At 37.9% G+C, this 19,874-nt stretch overlaps 1 protein-coding gene across 1 annotated transcript in view; it reads right to left on the reverse strand.

Annotated features, from left to right (window-relative positions):
* Positions 1 to 19,874, reverse strand: part of MAN1A2 (mannosidase alpha class 1A member 2) — a 110,684-nt gene that overhangs the window by 56,303 nt on the left and 34,507 nt on the right. The window contains exons 3-4 of the mRNA XM_040572601.1: positions 15,220 to 15,338; positions 12,853 to 12,933 (exon numbers count right to left, since the gene is read on the reverse strand). Coding sequence (XP_040428535.1) covers positions 12,853 to 12,933; positions 15,220 to 15,338 — 200 coding nt within the window. The remainder of the gene's footprint in view (positions 1 to 12,852; positions 12,934 to 15,219; positions 15,339 to 19,874) is intronic.

Consider the following 19,874-nt stretch of genomic DNA (forward strand, 5'->3'; position numbering starts at 1 on the left):
CACAGTACTCCAGGTGTGGCCTCACAGCTGCCGAGCAGAGCAGAGAGGAAGGATCACTCCCCTTGACTTGCTGGCAGTACTTGACCTAATGCAGCCAGGATACCATCAGCCTTTTTTGCAGCAAGGGCAGATTGCTGGCTCATTTTCAATTTGATGACCACTTTGGTCCTTTTCTGCCAATCTGCTTTCCAGACAGCTAGCCCCCAGTATGTACTGGTGCACATGGCTGCTCCTCCCCTGGCGCAGGACTTTGCACTTCTCTTTGTTGAACGGCATGGGCATCCTGTCAGCCCATTTCTCCAGCTTGTCCAGGTCTCTCTGGATGGCAGCGTGACCCTCTGGTGAATCAGCCACTCCTTCCAGTTTAATCTGTAAATGTGCTGATTGTACCCTCAACAGATCCAGATCATTAATAAAAATGTTGAACAGGACTGGGCCCAGTACTGACCCCTGGGGTACATCAATAGCTACTGGCCTCTCATTAAACTTTGTGCCACTGACCACTACTCTCTGGGCCTCACCATTCAGCCAGTTTTCAATCCATACCACTACCTGCTCATCTAGCCCATACTTCAGCAGCTTCTCTGTGAGGATCTTATGTGGTACGGTGCTGAAAGCCTTCCTGAAGTCAAGGCAGACAGTATCACTGCACTTCTGTAAGGTATGAAGCAGTTATATGCAAAAATTTGCACAGGCAAAGAAATTGGGTATGGCTCTTTTAACAGTCTTCAAAATTTTAGAACATTGCTAAAATTCACGCTTATGGAAGTCTGGGATCAATTACTTCTGTTTATGCAATTATTGATGTAGAGTCCTCTTGTGTAAGAGAATTCTGGTCTCTCAAGAACAACTCATCTGAGCAGACAATACTTCACCCATAAATATTACAGACTTGCTGATTTACTGGTTTCAGGAAACAAGAAATGCTTTATGAAATGTTTAATCTTTCAAAAAAAAAAAGAAACAACAAGAAAAAAAACACATTAGTAATTCAGCAATCTCAAAGTCAACATTTCTGAATGTATTGCAACTGCTATTTCCTGCATCTATTCTAATCCAGGCCCCTCTCTTCTGTTTAATGATAGTCTCTGAAGTCAAACTGTTTTGTTTTTTTTTTGCACTAAAGGAAAAGTGCCTTTGTAAAATGAATTTTCTGAGAATTTTCTCCTATATTTTCAAAACTTGTAGACTAGGCCAACATTTTGTTTAGCCAGTGACACTACACATAAGACAAATACTTTTATAAAGCAAAGTCATACTGAACACCTCTCTGCAAGATATACTTTTGTCAACAATTTGAAAGGAAGAATGGTAGGAAGGTAAGAAAGGCTGTCCAGTTCCAGATGATGCATGAACTCAGGCGACAGAACAGTTGCCTCTGTTCTAAAAATCATGGTTATGCAAGCCTAGTTACCCTTAATATTTCTATCTAGCTTGCAAAAATTTCTTAATGTATTGTACTAGAATTATCCTGACTTCAAGGAAAAAGCTGCAATTGCACTCTGCACTCCATTTCTGAAACAAAAAGCCCAGAAAAGCCCGCAGGACTGTACAGGTCTATTCATAACCCAAGTCTCCAGATCTCTTCTTTCCTAGAGGTTCTAGACTTTTTTGACATAAAAATAAAAGGTTATGTTTTTTGGGATTTTGAACACAGGGAGAGGTAAAGTACTAGTAAAAGATATGGCAAGAAAATACCCCTTGTATCAACTGATCTGAATGAAACAGACAACCTAGAAAAACTACCCTATTGGTAGTTCCTAGGTTAGAATTGCACAGAAAAACATTTAAATGTCTATTTGATCATATAATTCAGCTACAGTCTAAAAATGAGCAGAAAAATAAATGCAGAAAAATACCTGAACTGCATCAATTAAATCCAGATAAACAGATTATCTGGTTGACTACAACTTTCCCTAATTATATTTTAAAAAGGAGCAATTGTATGTTCAAATGTTGCTTCTTTAATATATGATAATAAATATTATGGAGGTTTGTTTTTTTACCACCAGCAGTGAAGGATTTGCAAACAGAATTCTTAAGTGATACTATCTTTATCTTTTACTAAAGTTTTCCAAAGCTGCTTTCCTGGACAACAGACTTGAAGAATCTAGTTACTGTTGGCTATGGCATCTTAGGATCTAATGAAATATTCATTGGTTTCACACTACTGATATTTTTGAAAAATCTACATAAAAAACTTGTGCATAATTAACTTACTAGAAATATTTGAAATCTTTGCTCTAGAAGACCTAAATATAAAAGTTTGGCATGCACTGGACAACTGGCTAATCACATTTAAATTACCTGGCACAGGTTAATAGTACCCCAATTAAACTGCATCATTTCCGTTTACTTCCTTGGCATTGGTTTCATGAGTATAAAAGTTACACTTTCTTCATTTTTAAAGGACCTTCAAATCTGATACACTTTATACCAGTCAGCTAACATCACAAGTCATTTAAAATTAAGAATAAGTGTTATGAGGATCTGGCATATAAACGCCTCCTAGATCTGATCGTTCCAGTAAGAGATAATATACCATTTCTCATCCTGCCTAGCTGAGCCAAAATTCATGGCTGTTTTGAGTTAATTCTCTCTCCTGTTTTTATTAGAAAGTTGCTTTTATTAGAAAGTTGCTTTGAGTCCAGTCATTTTTTTTTTTGCTTTATTTTTCCCTCTTTTCCCTCTTTTGACTTATTTGCTGTAAGTTCAAATATACAGGCTGTATTAACCTGATAGATTAGTAACCTTCTAGAAGCAACAATCTTGCATTTGTACAACATACCAAACAGAATCACTCACACCTATGCATGCTCCAAAGACACAACTGGGCTTCTAAAAGCCCCTCCATTCAAGTGACTTCTTGCTGTGGGAGCCACAGTAGCTCTGGGAACCAGATGTGAGAGCATACTATGTCTGACATCTGGCTTAAATGTTCTCCTACTGGTTGCAGGCAGCAAGAAGGATTGACTTAAAACAAAAAAATAAAATGGAATGAGGAAGATAAAACATATCTGGATGGCCAACAGGAAACAAAACAAAACAGCCATCAAGGGGCAGAAGATCAGTATGGAGCGTTACCAGCAGGGAAGCAAAAGTGGTAAAGGCAGGGCTTCCAGTTTCCCACCTCACACAAAGTGAAGTGCCAGGCAGAAGAAATTAAAAGAGCATGAACAGGAGCAGAAGGGATGAAGAAAAAGGCATCAGGAGGAAGGCCAGAAAATGAATGGAAGGAAGGCCAAAGCAGAGAAGACAATAACAAGAGACCGTGAAGGGAATGACAAGAGTCTAGCTACAAGAGACAAGAGTACTAGGAACAGCCTGGGGAATAGGGCAGAACACTTTCTCATCACCAGAGCAGATTCTTCAGACCTAGAATTGACCCTAGTGTATCTGCCTTTCAACATATCTTCCTAGCTAAACACACCCAGACAAAGTAAATGGTAGAAATTTATCTTGGTAGGTTTTTTAGTTTGTTTTTAATCAATGATCCTTGTTATTTTGCTAATACCAAGCCTGTGCTATGTTCCTAAAGGTTCCAACCCAACTGATGATCCAGTATCTCTGCAGATTCTAGAAAGAAACTATGTATTAGGAACCCTAACAACAGTTCTGAAATCAAGTAATTAAGCCATTTATGCTATATTTACAAGTTTTGTGAGAGTCCTTCTCATGCAATAAAAAATATCTACCACCTCTGATTATTAATCTATAGCATTTTTGGCAATATTTGCTCCTAATACATTCTCCACTCATGTCAAATATTTTATTTTCCCATATACTTTTCTGTGCTATGTCATCGTTTTTGTCCTTCAGCTGTGCTTACATTGTATCAGTTTCTACTTTCTGTTATTCCTGTCTCCTCTTTCTCTTCAATGTGCTGCCAAGCTTTCCATTTCAAATCAATCTTGATTTCCCCTTTAGACTTTGCCAAAAATGACTCAGTCCTCCTTAGACTGTATTTGCCTTTACAAAAAAGTTAAACATAGATGAAGTTACATATTGTTTCACACTAAGTACACTCATTATAAACAGACTCCTTCCTCCCATTGGTATGATGTGACAGATTACAGTGCAAAAATCACACTCTAGAAACAAAATACTCCAAAAAAACCACATAGCTTTTACATTTACAAAAACATATCCTTCACACTGTCAGATACAAAATACAGTCCATTACATTGCACCTGAAAGCAAGTAAATAGCAATTTGTTGGTTTTGCTTTTTTTTTTTTTTTAACGGATGAACTGGCATGTTTTTATATATTTGCAGACATATTTAGCTTATTTACAGTTATATACATGCATTAGGTCCAAGCTCTGACAAAAAATTACATGGTAAACACAAGCTATAAGCAATGAATTAGTAAGTACCAAATCTTCATATTTGCATAAATTCTGCAAGACACTTGAAAAAACATTTATTTTGAAAAATGGTAAGAGAAATATCCTAAACTCCTGTGGAATAATTTATAGATCTTACAGCCAGATGTAAAAGACAAGGATTTTCCTCTTTTATGTCATGCAATCAAAAATCAAAAAGACTCAGAGCAACAATCTCAACTTCTGTATAAAATAAAGAATAATTACCAAGTTAACTTTAAATACTATTTGCTGACAGAGTGACATATCTGGATTGATTTATCTACCATATATTGACTGACTATTCATGTGTACAGGAGGTTCCTCTATCTTTTCATGATTTTTCTACCACTTCTGCTGTTTTTACACATCCTTTTAAAAACATGATTACCAAGAAGATTAGAGCATACCAACACTGGCCTTTTTCAGCTACTTAAATAGAAGTAAATTCCTCCTCCTGTTCAAAACTCGTTCTGTAAATCCAAATGCTTACAGGTCTTTTGCCACAGGATTTCATACAAAAAGTTCGAGTTGAGTTGCTTGTCTTCTGTGAATTCCACATATTCTTCAGTCAGAGCCACTCAAAACACATTCCCTTGTTCTGTTGGTCTTGCCAATGTGGGTTATTCTTTTTTGTGTGTTTGTTTTCTTATAACTAACAGTCTGCATGTACATCTCTGGCAACATTAAAACTGACTTCAACTGTATAGGCCAAAATGACCAGTTGACTGAATTTCAATAGAGTTTTCTATTTACTTGTCATTTCAACATAAGCAAATTGACAGTCAGCTATACATTCTTATGTGAACCATTTTATTATCAAGTCATTATTATGCTGATGATCTCATCAACTGAATTCCTGGGGTGGGGAAAAAAGGAGTGTAAATGGGCTGACTCACAGATACCTAGGTCATCTTAAATGACCTTTTTGAACATAAACATTCTTCTGGTTTAGGCTTATATCTGAAATTTTGTATTTTGAAACTAAAAAAAAAAATAAATTTAAATTACTAGGCCAGAGCACTTCTTGGTCATTTCTGTGCAAATTTGTTTGCTGATTTTCCAATTCATAAACTGTAATATGGTAACCACTGCAGATGGCTTAGCATCCTCTTGGTACCTAATAGATTTGAAGAGTTCAGTTTTATCACATGATAGGTGTACATATTCTTAGAGGCAACAAGACTTTTGTTAGTGACTTTTTGCTAGTTTTAGTAGTTTTGCTTAGCAGCCTTTTTTATTTTTATTTTAATATTCAAACTCCTTTTTAAAGATGGGAGTTAGCATTGAATGTAAAGAAGTTCCAAAATGCAAAACCAAAGATGCCTTGTGTTACAATGTGATCATGTCTGGAGTTGAATTTTATTTTTGTTTTAGAGGGAAAAGGGCAGCTTAAACAATCTAGCCAGAAGAACTGTGCTTTCAGTTGTTCAAAAAGAACACCATACTTCCTCTCAGAATGACATCAAGTGTGAAAACCTTCAGTGCAGAAGCTAAACTTCTCAGGAAAGTTCTTGTAGGAAAACTCAGTGGGTAGAAATTTGCATTTTACAACGTTAACATCAATGCAAATAAATGAAACACGTGGAAAAATCACAGGTAAGATACCGTGCTTGCTGTCATCAGTGCCCATAGCATGACTGTTAAAACTACTAAAGAGGGAGCAAAAAACTAATAGACACAGTCATCAAGAAATACATGGCATGCAAGTTGTGACAAATGTCCTATTCTTTCTTACCAGTTATAAACCTTTACAGCAACATGACTGAAGAAGATCCCACTGACTGGAAGAGGGGAAACATAACCCCCATTTTTAAAAAGCGAAAAAAAAGAAGACCAGGGAACTACAGGCCAGTCTCACCTCTGTGTCCAGCAAGGTCACGGAGCAGACCCTCCTGAAAACCACACTAAGGCAAATGGAAAATAAGGAGGTGATTGGTGACAGCCAACATGGTTTCACTAAGGACACATCATGCCTGACAAATCTGGTGGCCTTCTACGATGGGGTTATAGCATGGGTGGATAAGGGAAGAGCAACTGACATCATCCACCTGGACTTGTGCAAAGCATTTGCCACTTTCCTGCATTATATCCTTGTCTCTAATTGGAGAGACGTAGATTTGATGGATGGACCACTCAGTAGGTAAGGAATTGGCTGGGTTGTCGCACTCAAAGAGTCACAGTCAACATCCAGGTGGAGATCAGCAACAAGTGGTGTTCCTCAGGAGGCAGTATTGGGACAGGCACTGTTTAACATCTTTGTCAGTGACATGGATAGTGGGATTGAGTGCACCCTCTGCAAGTTTGCTGATGACACCAAGCTGTGTGGTGTGGTCGACATGGTGGATGGAAGGGATGCCATCCAGAGGGACCTGGACAGGCTTGAGAGGTGGTCCGGGGAGAACCTCATGAGGTTCAACAAGGCCCAGTGCAGGTTCCTTCCAACCCAAAGCATTCTATGATTCTGTCATTCTATTAAAGAGATTTAAGAGTGGCTATCACTGCATAGTTATCCTATTTTCTACTGTTAAAACAGCTTATCCTTTAATTCTAACACTTTAAAGCATATTACACCAATGGACAAACCTATTTTCATTCCAACCTACAGCAGAGGCAACAAAATTACAATAAAGTCAGTTTCCTCCTCCTTTCTTCCTCTTCTCGTGCTATCCAATACTAAGATTCAGCAATAAATCAGGCAAAGTATCATTTGCCAGTCAAGAAAATGTTTACTATAAGCCTAGTAAACAGAAATTGTCCAAAGTTTATAATCTGCACTACAGTGAGCATACACATGGCACTGCTTTAAAACTTAAATTTTTTTTTTTCAGGTTGCTAGAGATCTGTGAGTTGTCTGGATCACTTATGAAAAAGCAGCTCATCTCATGGCAATAAACTGAAAATCTTTATTGGATAGGACGTACACAATGCTGTCATCTCTTCTGAGTTTTTAACTTTTTGACAAACTTAATTTAGATAAGCCCCTTCATAGGCACAGTCAAGACAACTGTGAAAACAGTTCACAAAATACATTAGCTTACTGAAGACCTGTATTTTATATATGCTGGTCAGTTGTCAGGGATATTCACTGGTGTAAATAACATAATTTTACTAGGGAGTCTTCCTGAACAGAAGAAACACTGCATATCAGTTTCCTGGAAAAATTAAAAATAAATCCTAGAAAGGATTATTTTAATTATTTGTTAACAGAACATCAGGTAGGTTACAGCCCTTGCTCTCTATTCTAAATGACAGATTTCAGGTTGAATTTATCCAAACAAGTTACATTATCTTGCCCAGAAAAAGCGTCATTTTGATGGTGTTTATAAAAAGGAGAAAAACAACCATGTAAAGGAACTGCTGGCATACGCAAGCACAGTAAATTATTAATCTTCTTCATATTGCAGATGTCATGAATAACTTTCTTCAAAAATAGAACAGTAAGCCATCCCTTTTATTTTATTAATAAATCAACACCAGCCAATAACTGTCATAATGGCATAAATGTCCTCCAGCCACCATCACACAACAGCTATTAGAATAATATTTGCTTTGTTTTCTTTATTTGACACTAGTTCTCAAGTGTGAGTGTAGTGTACTCCCCGTAACAACTGACAGTGTCAATCCTCAGGCTTCTGTCATCCCATGTGTTATTGCTAGCAGAAATATTTTATTTGCTGCTACCAGTCACATCAGAAGTTTTAATTGGTGAAGTCCACTTAATGAAAAAAGCAAGTAGTCAACAAGTAGCTTAAGGACTCTCTCCACAGACAAATGCTGTTCATACTAGATAAGATGCTTAGTTCTCCTAACAGCAAAACGGGGCTACTCCAGCATACCTCACAAACCTTTTTAGGGACTACTATCAAGTAAACTCTAAGCAAAGCATTTAAGTATCACTTACTAATCCTGATTATCACTTGCTTTACAAACCAGAACACACAACAACTGGAAACTACCCCAGAATCCTACTGCAAACAGTTGCTGCTGAACTTCTACAGGGAGGCCTAGCAAGATGCCATGGGCTCCATGTTTGGTTTTATTACAGACTTCCCACAAGATGCTAGTCAAGAGAGTTAAATCTGAGTTTACAGAGACCACCGCCAGTTGCAGCACTTGTTTTTCTGATTCATCTTGCTTCAGAACATGTACTGAATTTTTCTGAGTTTTAAGAACTCTAATCTGTAACTGAGGGTCATAGGCCCTCAGAGTACCAACTTCTGAGAAAAGGTAAAGCCAAGCACGTGTAACATCATGCTTCTGTTCATTGAAGCAAACCTAGATCAGCAAGTATCTCCTGTATTTTATCCACAAATCTATCCACTACTCAACTGATGATGTCTGAAATTAGTATAAGAGGTTCTCTTACAAGAATACTGAATACCTGAATGAGCAAACATTTATAGGACACATATCCAGTACCACTGTACAGAAAAGATTAAAAATAGAAGGTTCATTCTGGGTGCATGTAAAGACAGGTATTAGACACACACATCTGCACAGCCTGCTGTATAGAAGGTGAGTAATGACTTGCTCTTCCTTTGTGATCTCCCCTCTGGCTGGACTTCCATTTTATGCAATTGCAGGACAGAACAATGCTTCCTAAACCTATAACCTACTGACCAACTTCAAGTCAGATCTAGCACTGAAAAGCACCTGTGGCTCTGTATGCAGCCAGCACATATGCTTCGGAAGGGGAAACCTGTGCTCAAAATAACGACCTTAGAGAACACATTCTGGAGTTGCAGCCTAGTAGCAAGCTCCTTTCAATATCATATGACTACAGATACAGACGTTCATCCATCATTTTGTCCAAAGAACCAGGTGCCTCTCACACACCTACTGGACAGGTTTTCTTTTGTGGGTATACATGGTTGAATTTGGCACCTCAGACAAAATGCACCTGTGATGACACAATTTTAAAAGCCCATAGAAAAGGCATATCAAACAAGCAATGAATTCTTGAGGATCAGAAAAAAACAAAAACAACACACACCCACACCTAGGCTTACACACTGAAACCAACATTAAGGAAGAAATAGTACAAAAACATGAAATGACTGCATGTATGTGAAAAGACATAACTAAGGTTATGCCAAATATATATTAACTACAATGTCATGTATAAAAACATTCAAATCAAAATTTCAGCTAAATATCGTCAACTGTCCTGAGTTATTCAGACTCAAAGAACTGAGTTTCTCAAAGGCAAAGCTCAGAAAGACAATGAAAACACACAAAGTTAAAGGATCCATGTTAATATAGATAAAATAAAAAGTGTGCAGTGAAACAAAAAGAAATCCATGTAACACCATATTCCTCTGACTCTCTTGGTCTGGATTAGGTCTCTCTCCCCAGCTGCTTCAGCCTCCTGGCAGTGATCTGCAGCCTGTTTCCAACAGTTTAAATGGGAAACAAGTGATTCCAAGAAGTTTTCTTCAGAGGCAGATCTCTCTCTACTGGCTTCAGTCACTGAAAAGTCTCAAGTTTCCTTGCTTATCTCATTCATGCTGATAAACTACAGAGAAATCATCCAACTTGGCAAATTAAGTAGTCTCTCAGGTACCAGAAGCAGTCCTATCCGCCAAACTATTTGAAAGAAATGAAGCATGAACACTTGTTTATGAGTCCTTCTTTTGGAAAATAAAGATAATATATATGATCACTTGACAGGAATAATCTCCGACAAGTTATGAAGTGTTTAAAATCCATTGGTGAAACTGATGCCATAAAAATATTTTTAAGTGGCAAAAGTCAGCCCAATGGTCAAAGTCTAAGAAAGAGAATAAAAGCCTTCTGAGAAGGAAAGACATAAAATGAATTGATGAAAACTCTTTAAACAAAGGAGATTGCTCTGACTCTATCCAAGTGGTTAGAAGCAACTGAAAGGGAAAGGAGTACCCAGCCTTACATATGCAGACAAAGCACATGCTTTTGGCAGTGTTTGGCTGCACCCATCTGCATACTGGGGCAAAAGTGTTCTTGCTAAGGTGCTTTTGCAGAGGTATAATATTGATCTATCTCAACAATCCTGTTATTGATGAGTGATCATTGTTCTTTCTCTGAGGTTTTTCATGTTCACGGTAGATGATTCCAAGGGGCATGATCCAGCTTAAGTTATCCAGAGACAGGATCAATGTTCGTAGCTGAAAAGATGATGTGGGACTGCTCTGCTCAATGCTTGAAGGCTTCAGTGATCACATAGTACTAAATGTGATCTGAGCTACAAGTGACAGAAATACAGATCTTTGGAAAGGAAGCATCCTTCACTATGCTGCTGAAATCACTTACACTAAAGAACAGTGACTCCTCCTAACAGCTCCAGCTTAGCTGTTCCAGCTGCTCCTTGACACAAGTTGAAAACCACATGCAGCTGAGACCACTCTTCATGAAACATTTTTGCTACAGAAATTGCTACAAGCAGTTTTCCTTGCTTATGTCTGATAGCAAAAGAAAGCTTCTGTTCTGGGGGTCTTCAGAAGAAAACTGGTGGGTTAATAATGCTGACCCAGATGAAATTTGAGAGCTCCCTCAAATAAATATTTGGGATGATCATTCAGGGATTTTTATGCCTTTTGTTAGGACAAAAGTGTAAAGCAACTGGGCTTGAATTTCACTGCTACTCTGAGACAAGCGATAGCTGCTATAAAGGCCGTCTTCCTGAAGAGTTGCCACAGCTATCAGTTTTAAAGCTTGACTTGCAACACTGGACCACTCCCTGAGGGCGAAGTATAGGATCATAGAATGGCTTGAGTTGGAAGGGACCTTAAGGACCATTTAGTTCCAAGCCCCCTACCATGGACAGGGATGCCACCCCACTAAATCACGTTGCCCAGGGCCCCATTCAACCTGGTCTTGAACACCTCCAGAGATGGGGCATCCACAACTTCTATGGGATTGCCTCACCATCCTCTGAATGAAGAATTTCCTCCTAACATCCAATCTAAATCTCTTCTCTTTTAGTTTAAAACCATTCCGCCTTGTCCTATCATTATCTGCCTAAGTAAAAAGTTTCTCTCAATCTTTTTTATAAGCCCACTTTAAGTACAGAAAGAGTCCCCTTTCAGTACTTAAAGGGACTTGACTTAGTACTTTACTGAGCTCCCAGTAATCTCTGATGTCAGACCTAAGCCTGACAGATTCTGGAGGCAGAGAAAGACTCACTGCTGTGAATGCAAGTTCAGCTCTTAAATTACTACAAATAAAACAGAGTAGCAAAATTCTGTGCTTCTCCTTTCCTTTAGGCCTCTATCACAGACCACATAAATCAGTGCAACAGAAAGGACTGCTTGCAACTGATCACTCTGCAGACACAGTCCTTGAAGAATGTGGACAACAACAAGAATGAAAAGTAGTACTTGATGAAAAACATACTCTCAATCTTTTCAGGATACCCACTGGATTTGCACTCACGCTACCCACTGGATTTGTCACTATGCTCTTCTTCCACAGTGTACTCACTCCTAACAAGAAAATTAATGGGTCCCAGGATGATGCCAAATACTTAAAGAGACAAATAATATGGGGTTTCTCCTGGTTCCTCTTAGGGTTGCAGGCTTAAAATCCATAAGAACTTGTTGATATGTATGTGGTGGTCCCCTAAACAAAGGGATAAAATATGTATGGATACCTGAAAGCGTATCAAACCTTAACCTGTAAAATATGGCAGGAAGCCTAAAGTTTTAGGTAGTGGACTACAGAATGGCAAAAAAAAAAAAAAAAAAAAAAAAAAGGAAGGAAGAAAATAAAAGATAAAATCAAAGACATGGGCAACAGATCAAAAGATAGCTAGCTGTTAAGATGTGAGAAGAGCTATGAGTTAATCTGTAGGTTGGGTCAGCCTCCAGCTCTGTTAAAGTATGTGAAGTAATGAGGCATGAAATCACAACAATGTTATTGGAAGAGAAGATAACATCTGTGATTGCAAGTCTTTGGGTATATGCATCCTTTCAATCTAATCATGCCTTTGGATAAGCACTCAGAAGTGTAAGTCTCCAATCTTTTTTTAACAGAAATTTGAAAAGTGGGATGGAATTGGCTTGATATTTCTCAGTTTGTCACTGAGAAAATGGCAAGAAGATTGTTGTATTGCTTTTGTCAAACAAACCTGTAGCCTTGCAAGGCAAGTGACAAAACGTTTATTTCTAGCTTTGAGGAGTTACAGAATATCAAAACAAGTTATTTTTGGCACTAAAGAACAGTGATTTGACATTTCAGGTTGATGTTCACTGATGTGGACTTCTTTTGAAAGCATCTTGATAAAAGAGTTTCAAAGTTCTAACAAAGGGTCCTAAACCAGCTTAAATGGGCGGGCACGGAAACCAACCTTACAGATTCCATAGTCAGAGAATTTGGTTACTCTGTATAACTCATTACTGTGAAATTAGTTTGCAAACTAACAATATACCAAGATTCTAAAAAAATCTTCATGTGCAACTTTATTTACTAAAATACATTGCATGACACAGACACCTTACAGTATCCTTACCTCTTGGCCTGAAAGGTAGTATGCTGCTAGAAGACCACCAATGAAGCGAATATTGACCTCAAATACAGACACTTCAGAATTCTGAAACACAAAGAAAATGTACGTAATTAATCAACTCTCTAATCAAAGAAAAAAGGCAAACAGGATGTGAGGAGACTGTCTCAAGTTGTGCCAGGGGAGGTTTAGTTTGGACATTAGGAAGAATTTTTTCATGGAGAGGGTAGTCAAGCACCGGAATGGGCTGCCCAGGGCAGTGCTGAAGTGCTCATACCTGGAGTATTTAAGACATGTATGTACATGGCACTAAGGGCATGGTTTAGTGATGGGACTCAGTAGGCCAGGTTGATGGTTGGACTCGATGATCTTGCAGGTTTTTTCCAACCTAGATGATTCTATTATTCTATATCCTAAACCAGTATACATGTAAGGGTTTGTACTGTTTCAATATGTTAAACCATACCAAAATTCCTGTGAATGCTTTCATGACACAGTGATAATTCCAGCTTTAGCATCAACTGATTTTTAAAAATCAAATTAGTTTTTCTCCTACTCTCTGATCATATTATCACTACAAAGTACAATTTTAGTTGCTTGGGGATGGTGAGAGAGAAAGCAAGGACTGTACATTTCCATAACGCAGCACCTTTTCTCTTGTGTTTAACCATAACTTTGAATCTTCTGGGTTTACAGGACAAAGTAGAAGAATAATTAAAGAATTCCTGTAACATGTTTTCTTAACATGAATTACCAATGTACAAATTCAGAGCTTCATTTTAAGATACTCTCCATCAAGGAACAGCCTTTATGTATTCAATGCTGTAACAAGAAGAGCTTGTCAGTGGTTTTGCAGTTGAAGAGAAACCACTTTACTGCCTCCCTCTACATTAATGTATTTGGGCTAAATTCACTGGTACATTTTGACTCATTTAACCCAATCTGAAAAACTAAGAGGAATTACCTAGTTTTAACATCTTTTTGCTTCCCTCTGAGCCCCACTCACTCCTTTGCTTGCTTACATCCCATGTCTCTCATAAACTTTTATTCATTCAACCCATTAGACACAAATGTTGTTTTATCAAAACACACTGAAATAAAACAGGCTTTCATTTATCCAGAAAATCACTATCACACAAGTTTTCCCACCAGTGAGTACATTGGTGACATGATATACACCAGTATATCTTTCCTTTAACACTACTTCTATGGAAACTATAGCTGTATCATGCATTTTGCATGCATATAAAATATGTATATTTTTCACACATTATCTCAAAGAGATTATGTAACTAAAGATTTCCTCTAACAGTACTGATGCCTAGAAGTCCGAAGTTTGAAATACTCCCAAAAATAGGTTTTTAGTAAAAGATGTATTTTAATTCAGATACAGATGACACAAGAAAAATACCAACAATGGAGTGTATGATTCTAATTAATACCTATTAAAGTCATGAATCACACAAGGAACAGTACAGTGTATAGTGAAACCAGTCACTTGTATTTCCCAGTAAAATAATTCAAGAGGAACAATTTTTTTTTTTTTTAATCTTTGAACCACATAAGGAAATCACTCAAGTCTTGCATATACAAGACAAATAGTTAACCTTCAGAAATGTTTTCTAATACAAAGGGAGCTGTAATTTAACCTCAGTGAGTCATGAAAATTTATTTCACCCAAATCCTAGACTAACTCCGCAAATTTCTACAGAGATTTCCTCACAACAGACAAAAGCTGTGGTAGTAATTTATTCCACCTTCCATAATGGCACCATTATGTCTACACCATTTCTGACATATTTAGAGTCTTCAGTTTTATACTGAATAATTATTTGGCACTAACTAAAAAAGCAGAAAGTAGAATTTCTTTCATGTTTGCCAGACAGGAAATGTATGAAACAAAACAAACAAAAAAAATTGCCAACAAATCCTTTCTGAAATGTAGGATTTAATATAAGAATAACAATAAATATCTGCTCAATTCTGACTGTATACCAACGTTTCATTTTGTCTGGGAAGAAATTCTCTTTCAAAACTCAGTTATTTCCAGCTATTATGAGCTAGTAAACTCTTATTTTCCTGCAATCATTTCTTCTGTAGAGACCTTGTAGTTTCTCTCCGACCACCTTCCTTTTCTTCCACTTATAATTTATGCTTTGAAAATATAATATGTATATCTTTAATTATAATTGGAGAGTTAAAGGTGTTCTTTTTTAAATATTAATCTAAATACAGAACACTTCACTTAAGTTTGCATATGAACTTCTGATACTTTTAATCACAAGTTTTTTAAACTTCAGCTGAAAGACTTCTTCCCCTCCATCAGAACACCATGAAGAGGACTAGAGAAGTATTAGGACAAGTTCTACTCACCACGCTGAAATCAAGATTTTTGTCAATCCACTCTTGTCCTTCTCTGAATTCATCATGAAGCCCCATGATATAAAGAGTATCCAGTGCATCTACTATGGTAGCACCCATTTGTGAGTTTCCTACACACAAAAATAAACATTTCTATTACAACTGATTATTTCATTACTTTTTCTGAACATCACAAGCATGAGAAAATATTCCAAGCAGTAGCAAAGCAAAGTTACTAGAAGATGACAGTATAACGAATAGTCCAACTGAGCAAGGAATAAGCAGCTACATAAGAGGATCGTATCTCTTTCAAAGCTTAAGTCCTCTGACGTAGTTTGGAATCTGGGGAGAAAAGATGACTAAAGACAGAAAAAAAACCTTACCTGCTTTCATAACCTGAACATGAGCAACTCTCCTTTGGCACAAGAAAGGGACAGAAAGACATTCAGCTTCAAAAAACTATTAGGAATTCTAGTACAGAAGTGTTTAAAAACAAACCCACAAAAACAAGATAAAACAATTGGTAAACAAGATAAAACAATCCATGCAGTGATGCACTGCATTTCCCAACGTTTACTACTGAGCATGTCCCTAAGAGCCACATCCAACCTTTCCTTAAACACCCACAGTGACAGGGACTCCACCACCTCCCTGGGCAACTCATTCCAGTGCTTAACTACTCCTTCTGAGAAGAAATTTCTCCTAATTTCCAACCTGAACCTCCCCTAGCACAACTTGGGGTCATTCCCTCTTGTTCTGTTGCTAGTTATCTGTGAGAAGAGGCCGACCCCCAGTTCCTCACACCTTCCTTTCAGGTAGCTGTAGAGAGCAATAAGGTCTCCCCTGAGCCTCCTCTTCTCCAGACTAAACAACCCCAGTTCCCTCAGCCGCTCCTCACAGGACTTGTGTTCCAGGCCCTTCACCAGCTTCGTAGCCCTTCTCTGGACACATTCCAGGGCCTCGATGTCCTTCTTGTAGTGAGGGGCCCAAAGCTGAACACAGTACTCAAGGTACAGCCTCACCAGAGCAGAGTACAGGGGGACGATCACCTCCCTGGCCCTGCTGGCTACACTATTCCTGATATAAGCCAGGATGCCGTTGGCCTTCTTGGCCACCTGGGCACACTGCCGACTCATGTTTGGGCAAGCATCAACCAGCACCCCCAGATCCTTTTCCACTGCACAGCTTTTAAGCCACTTTGCCCCAAGCCTGTAGCGCTGCATGGGGTTGTTGTGGGCAAAGTGCAGGACCTGGCACTTAGCCATGTTGAACCTCATCCCATTGGTCTGTGCCCATCGATCCAACCTGTCCAGGTCCCTCTGCAGGGCCTTCCTACCCTCTGGCAAAATTAGACAAACAACACATGACAAGCTGTAACCTCTTTAAGCCACCCCAACCCACTTACTAGGCAGAGGTCTTTCTTTCTGGAGGAATGCAAGAGAATTAGGTATGCATGGGTTTATTTATTTTCACAGAGTGCATAAAACTTCCTAGACAGTAACGAAATAGCCAAATGTCATTGTTCATACCAGTATTCTATGAAGGGTACAATAACTATATGATTAGCAATCTTATGACAGTAGTACATTAAAAAGTTAACTGAATTTTATTTTGTTTATGTGCTTTTCATCCATAATTGAATTTCTACAGGGCAGTGTTGCTGCTTGCTTGTTTCTATTCATTCATTCCTACATTTCATGTATTTTCACGTATGTTTATTTATTTATTTATTTATTTATTTTACCTCAAGCATTACAATAACTTAATTGAGTCATCACCTCCATAGTAATTCTTTTAAACACCTATGACTGGTACTTGCATGCACATTTAATTCCATTTGCAGGAATTTCATTCTCTGAATAATGAAAATTAAACACAACAGTCTTGATCACAAAATAATTGCCAACTAATTTCTTCAAAAATAGCTGTGCAACTGTTTTAATGAATTTGAATGAACCAGATATGGCAAGCAGTGGTGCATTAAGAGTATTCATGTATAGATAAGGATATACTACCTTTCTTAAGATTAATTAGTAGACATATCCTTTGACAAGTTGGCTACCAGGCACACCTATAACTCTCAGGAGTGAAATTAATTCAGTACAGTGCATAAGTACTGCAAGGCTTAACACCTCCAGCTCAGTTCTGGATTCTACTGCTTGCAACACGATGTTGCTTTGAGCAGAAAAACAGCATGCACTTAACTTTGTACCTTTTTGTAAGCCTAATACGAACAGTTATCTAATTTTTCACTTCACAAACACACCAATCTGACCATAACACAAGGACTGATTTCAGTATTACCTGACAAGGTATTTCTGATGCAAAGTTAGAATGTGTTACACCGCTATGGCACTCAGAGTAATTGCTGTACTGTTACTTAAACCACAATGAAAACAGTTTTCAAATACACAAGGTGTTTGAGTGAATAGGGATACAATGACAACCTGTTTCACACAAGACCCTCTAGCATTGTTTGCAGTCACAAAAACACACACAGTCCAACAGAACAAAGCAAACATCTCAGCATTTTTCCCCCAAGAGTCAATTAAAGGGGTAGGTTCATACTTGGAGCATCTTCTGGGCCACTCTTCAACAGCTTCTTCAGGCTCTCTCTTGTGCAATCTGTTGGACTCTTTCTCTCCTCTTTTATGTCTATCCTTCCTAGACCCACAAACATCCAGCAAAACATTACTGATAAAAGCCACTGTTGCTCATACATGCCACTTCCCTGAGCAGTGACAGGTGCCTGTTTCTGAGACGCAGATCAGTATGGTTGTAGCTTTTGGGTTACAAATGACAGCTCAATCATTTCTTAAAACGGTCTCTGAAGAACAGCATTTACATCCCAACACATAAAAATAGATTCATTTCTCTTCTTAAAAGTATGCTGCTATTTCACCCAAATTTGGTTTATTTTTCCTTTTTCTTCTTACATATAGCATATTCTTATATAACTAATCCTAACTCCTCACCAGCACATCATTCCTGAGGAAGACTAAGAAAAGCACTCTTTGGTTTTTAAACCTTTTGAGCTGAACACAATTCCAAAAGTCAAGAGATGACAGAAGACATGTTGCAACAGATACTCTACCCAGTCTTCTTCTGTTTAAGTGTCAATCAGGCAGCACAAAGCAAGCTAATTCCACTCTTGTGCACCCCTTTCATCAAGAGGCAGGAGTCCAAAACGTGAAGCTCATTCCCAGAAGTCTTGTATCTACAAGAACAGAGGGTATATCTGGGCATAAAGACATATCCTTTGACAAGGTGGCCACCAGGCATACATGTAACTCTCAGAAAATTAATTCAGTGCAGTGCGTAAGTACTGTAAGGCTTAACACCTTCAGCCCAGTGCCAAATTCCATTACAGAGAATAACAATCTTAACATAACAACTTGGCTGCCCTATGTTGCAAGATAGGTTCAACTTAAAGCTATTTGTGGGCTATGCTACGGTGGGTGAGAGATTCAAATTAATTAATTGCTTTCAGCTTCTCTCTCTTGGAGGACTCCAGATGTCTCTGTGTAGGAGATGTCATTCTTAACTTGATCCAAAATACAAAAAGCTTCTGCTGAATTCATAGAATCATAGAATCATAGTGCTGTGGTTCATAACCTAATCAGAATAGGCAATGATGCTGTTATAGCTATCTTCTTCCATATTAAAATGCATTGCTTTACCAGCAAGGCAACAGCTGAAATCTGAAGCAGGAAGAGTTCAAAGATCACTGGTCTGTACTGGGGTCACACACAGTGCTATAGGGAAAATAGACTACAATGGATAGGCAGCTATCCGTATCCATATTCCCCACTCCTGATGCTGATTCAAACCATTCAGCGTGAACGCTCAAAAGTAAGTTATTTTCCATTCATAACACAGGGTTTTTTGTTTGTTTGTTTGCTTTTAAAATTTCATAGCCATGATAAGATTCATAAATTTTGCCTTAAAGGACAAGAGGATAGTCATGGACTTAAATTGCACGTGTTACTTGAAAAGTAATACAGCACACTATAAACAATGAGATAACAGTTAAGAGGAGTATAGAATGCTTACTAACACTTTAACCAATATGATATGTTATTGCTCCCGATACAGAGAGAGCAGATGTCTCATTGTGGTTAAAAAAGCTATAAAACAATTAAATCATAATAGAAAATAACACTTTCGCCAGCTGAAGGCACTCCTCCCAGGGTCCACCTCTGTTCAATACAAAGTCTCATTGGTCATGTTGCATAAGATAATAACTGATTCCAAAAGGGCTCAGTTTTACAAAGGTCAGATTAGGAAGTTTCCTCTTCATATAATTACAGTTCTAGTTGATTGACTCCAAATTTAATGAAATTTGCCTAATGAATGCAATACTCGTTCTTCTAAATAAAACAGAACATCCATCATGAGCTAATGGAAGGAATTGAGCAGCAAAATAGCTCAACTATTAACAAAATTATGCACACTCATTAAGCAAGAGTATTATTTGAAAGGACTGCAAATAGTAAGTCAGGTTTATATTTAGATAGACTTCAGTTTCCTGAGATTAGACAAATAATTCCTTGGTCTGATAGCACATGAATCCAGAGTCTGAAATACCTAGCAAGTGATATGACTATCTGTAAGCAGCAGGGCCATTAAAAGAAAATTGGTCTTCCACTTCTTTCCTCTAAAATTCT

Source organism: Cygnus olor, chromosome 1 (assembly GCF_009769625.2).
Source record: "Cygnus olor isolate bCygOlo1 chromosome 1, bCygOlo1.pri.v2, whole genome shotgun sequence".
Taxonomy (NCBI): Eukaryota; Metazoa; Chordata; class Aves; order Anseriformes; family Anatidae; genus Cygnus; species Cygnus olor.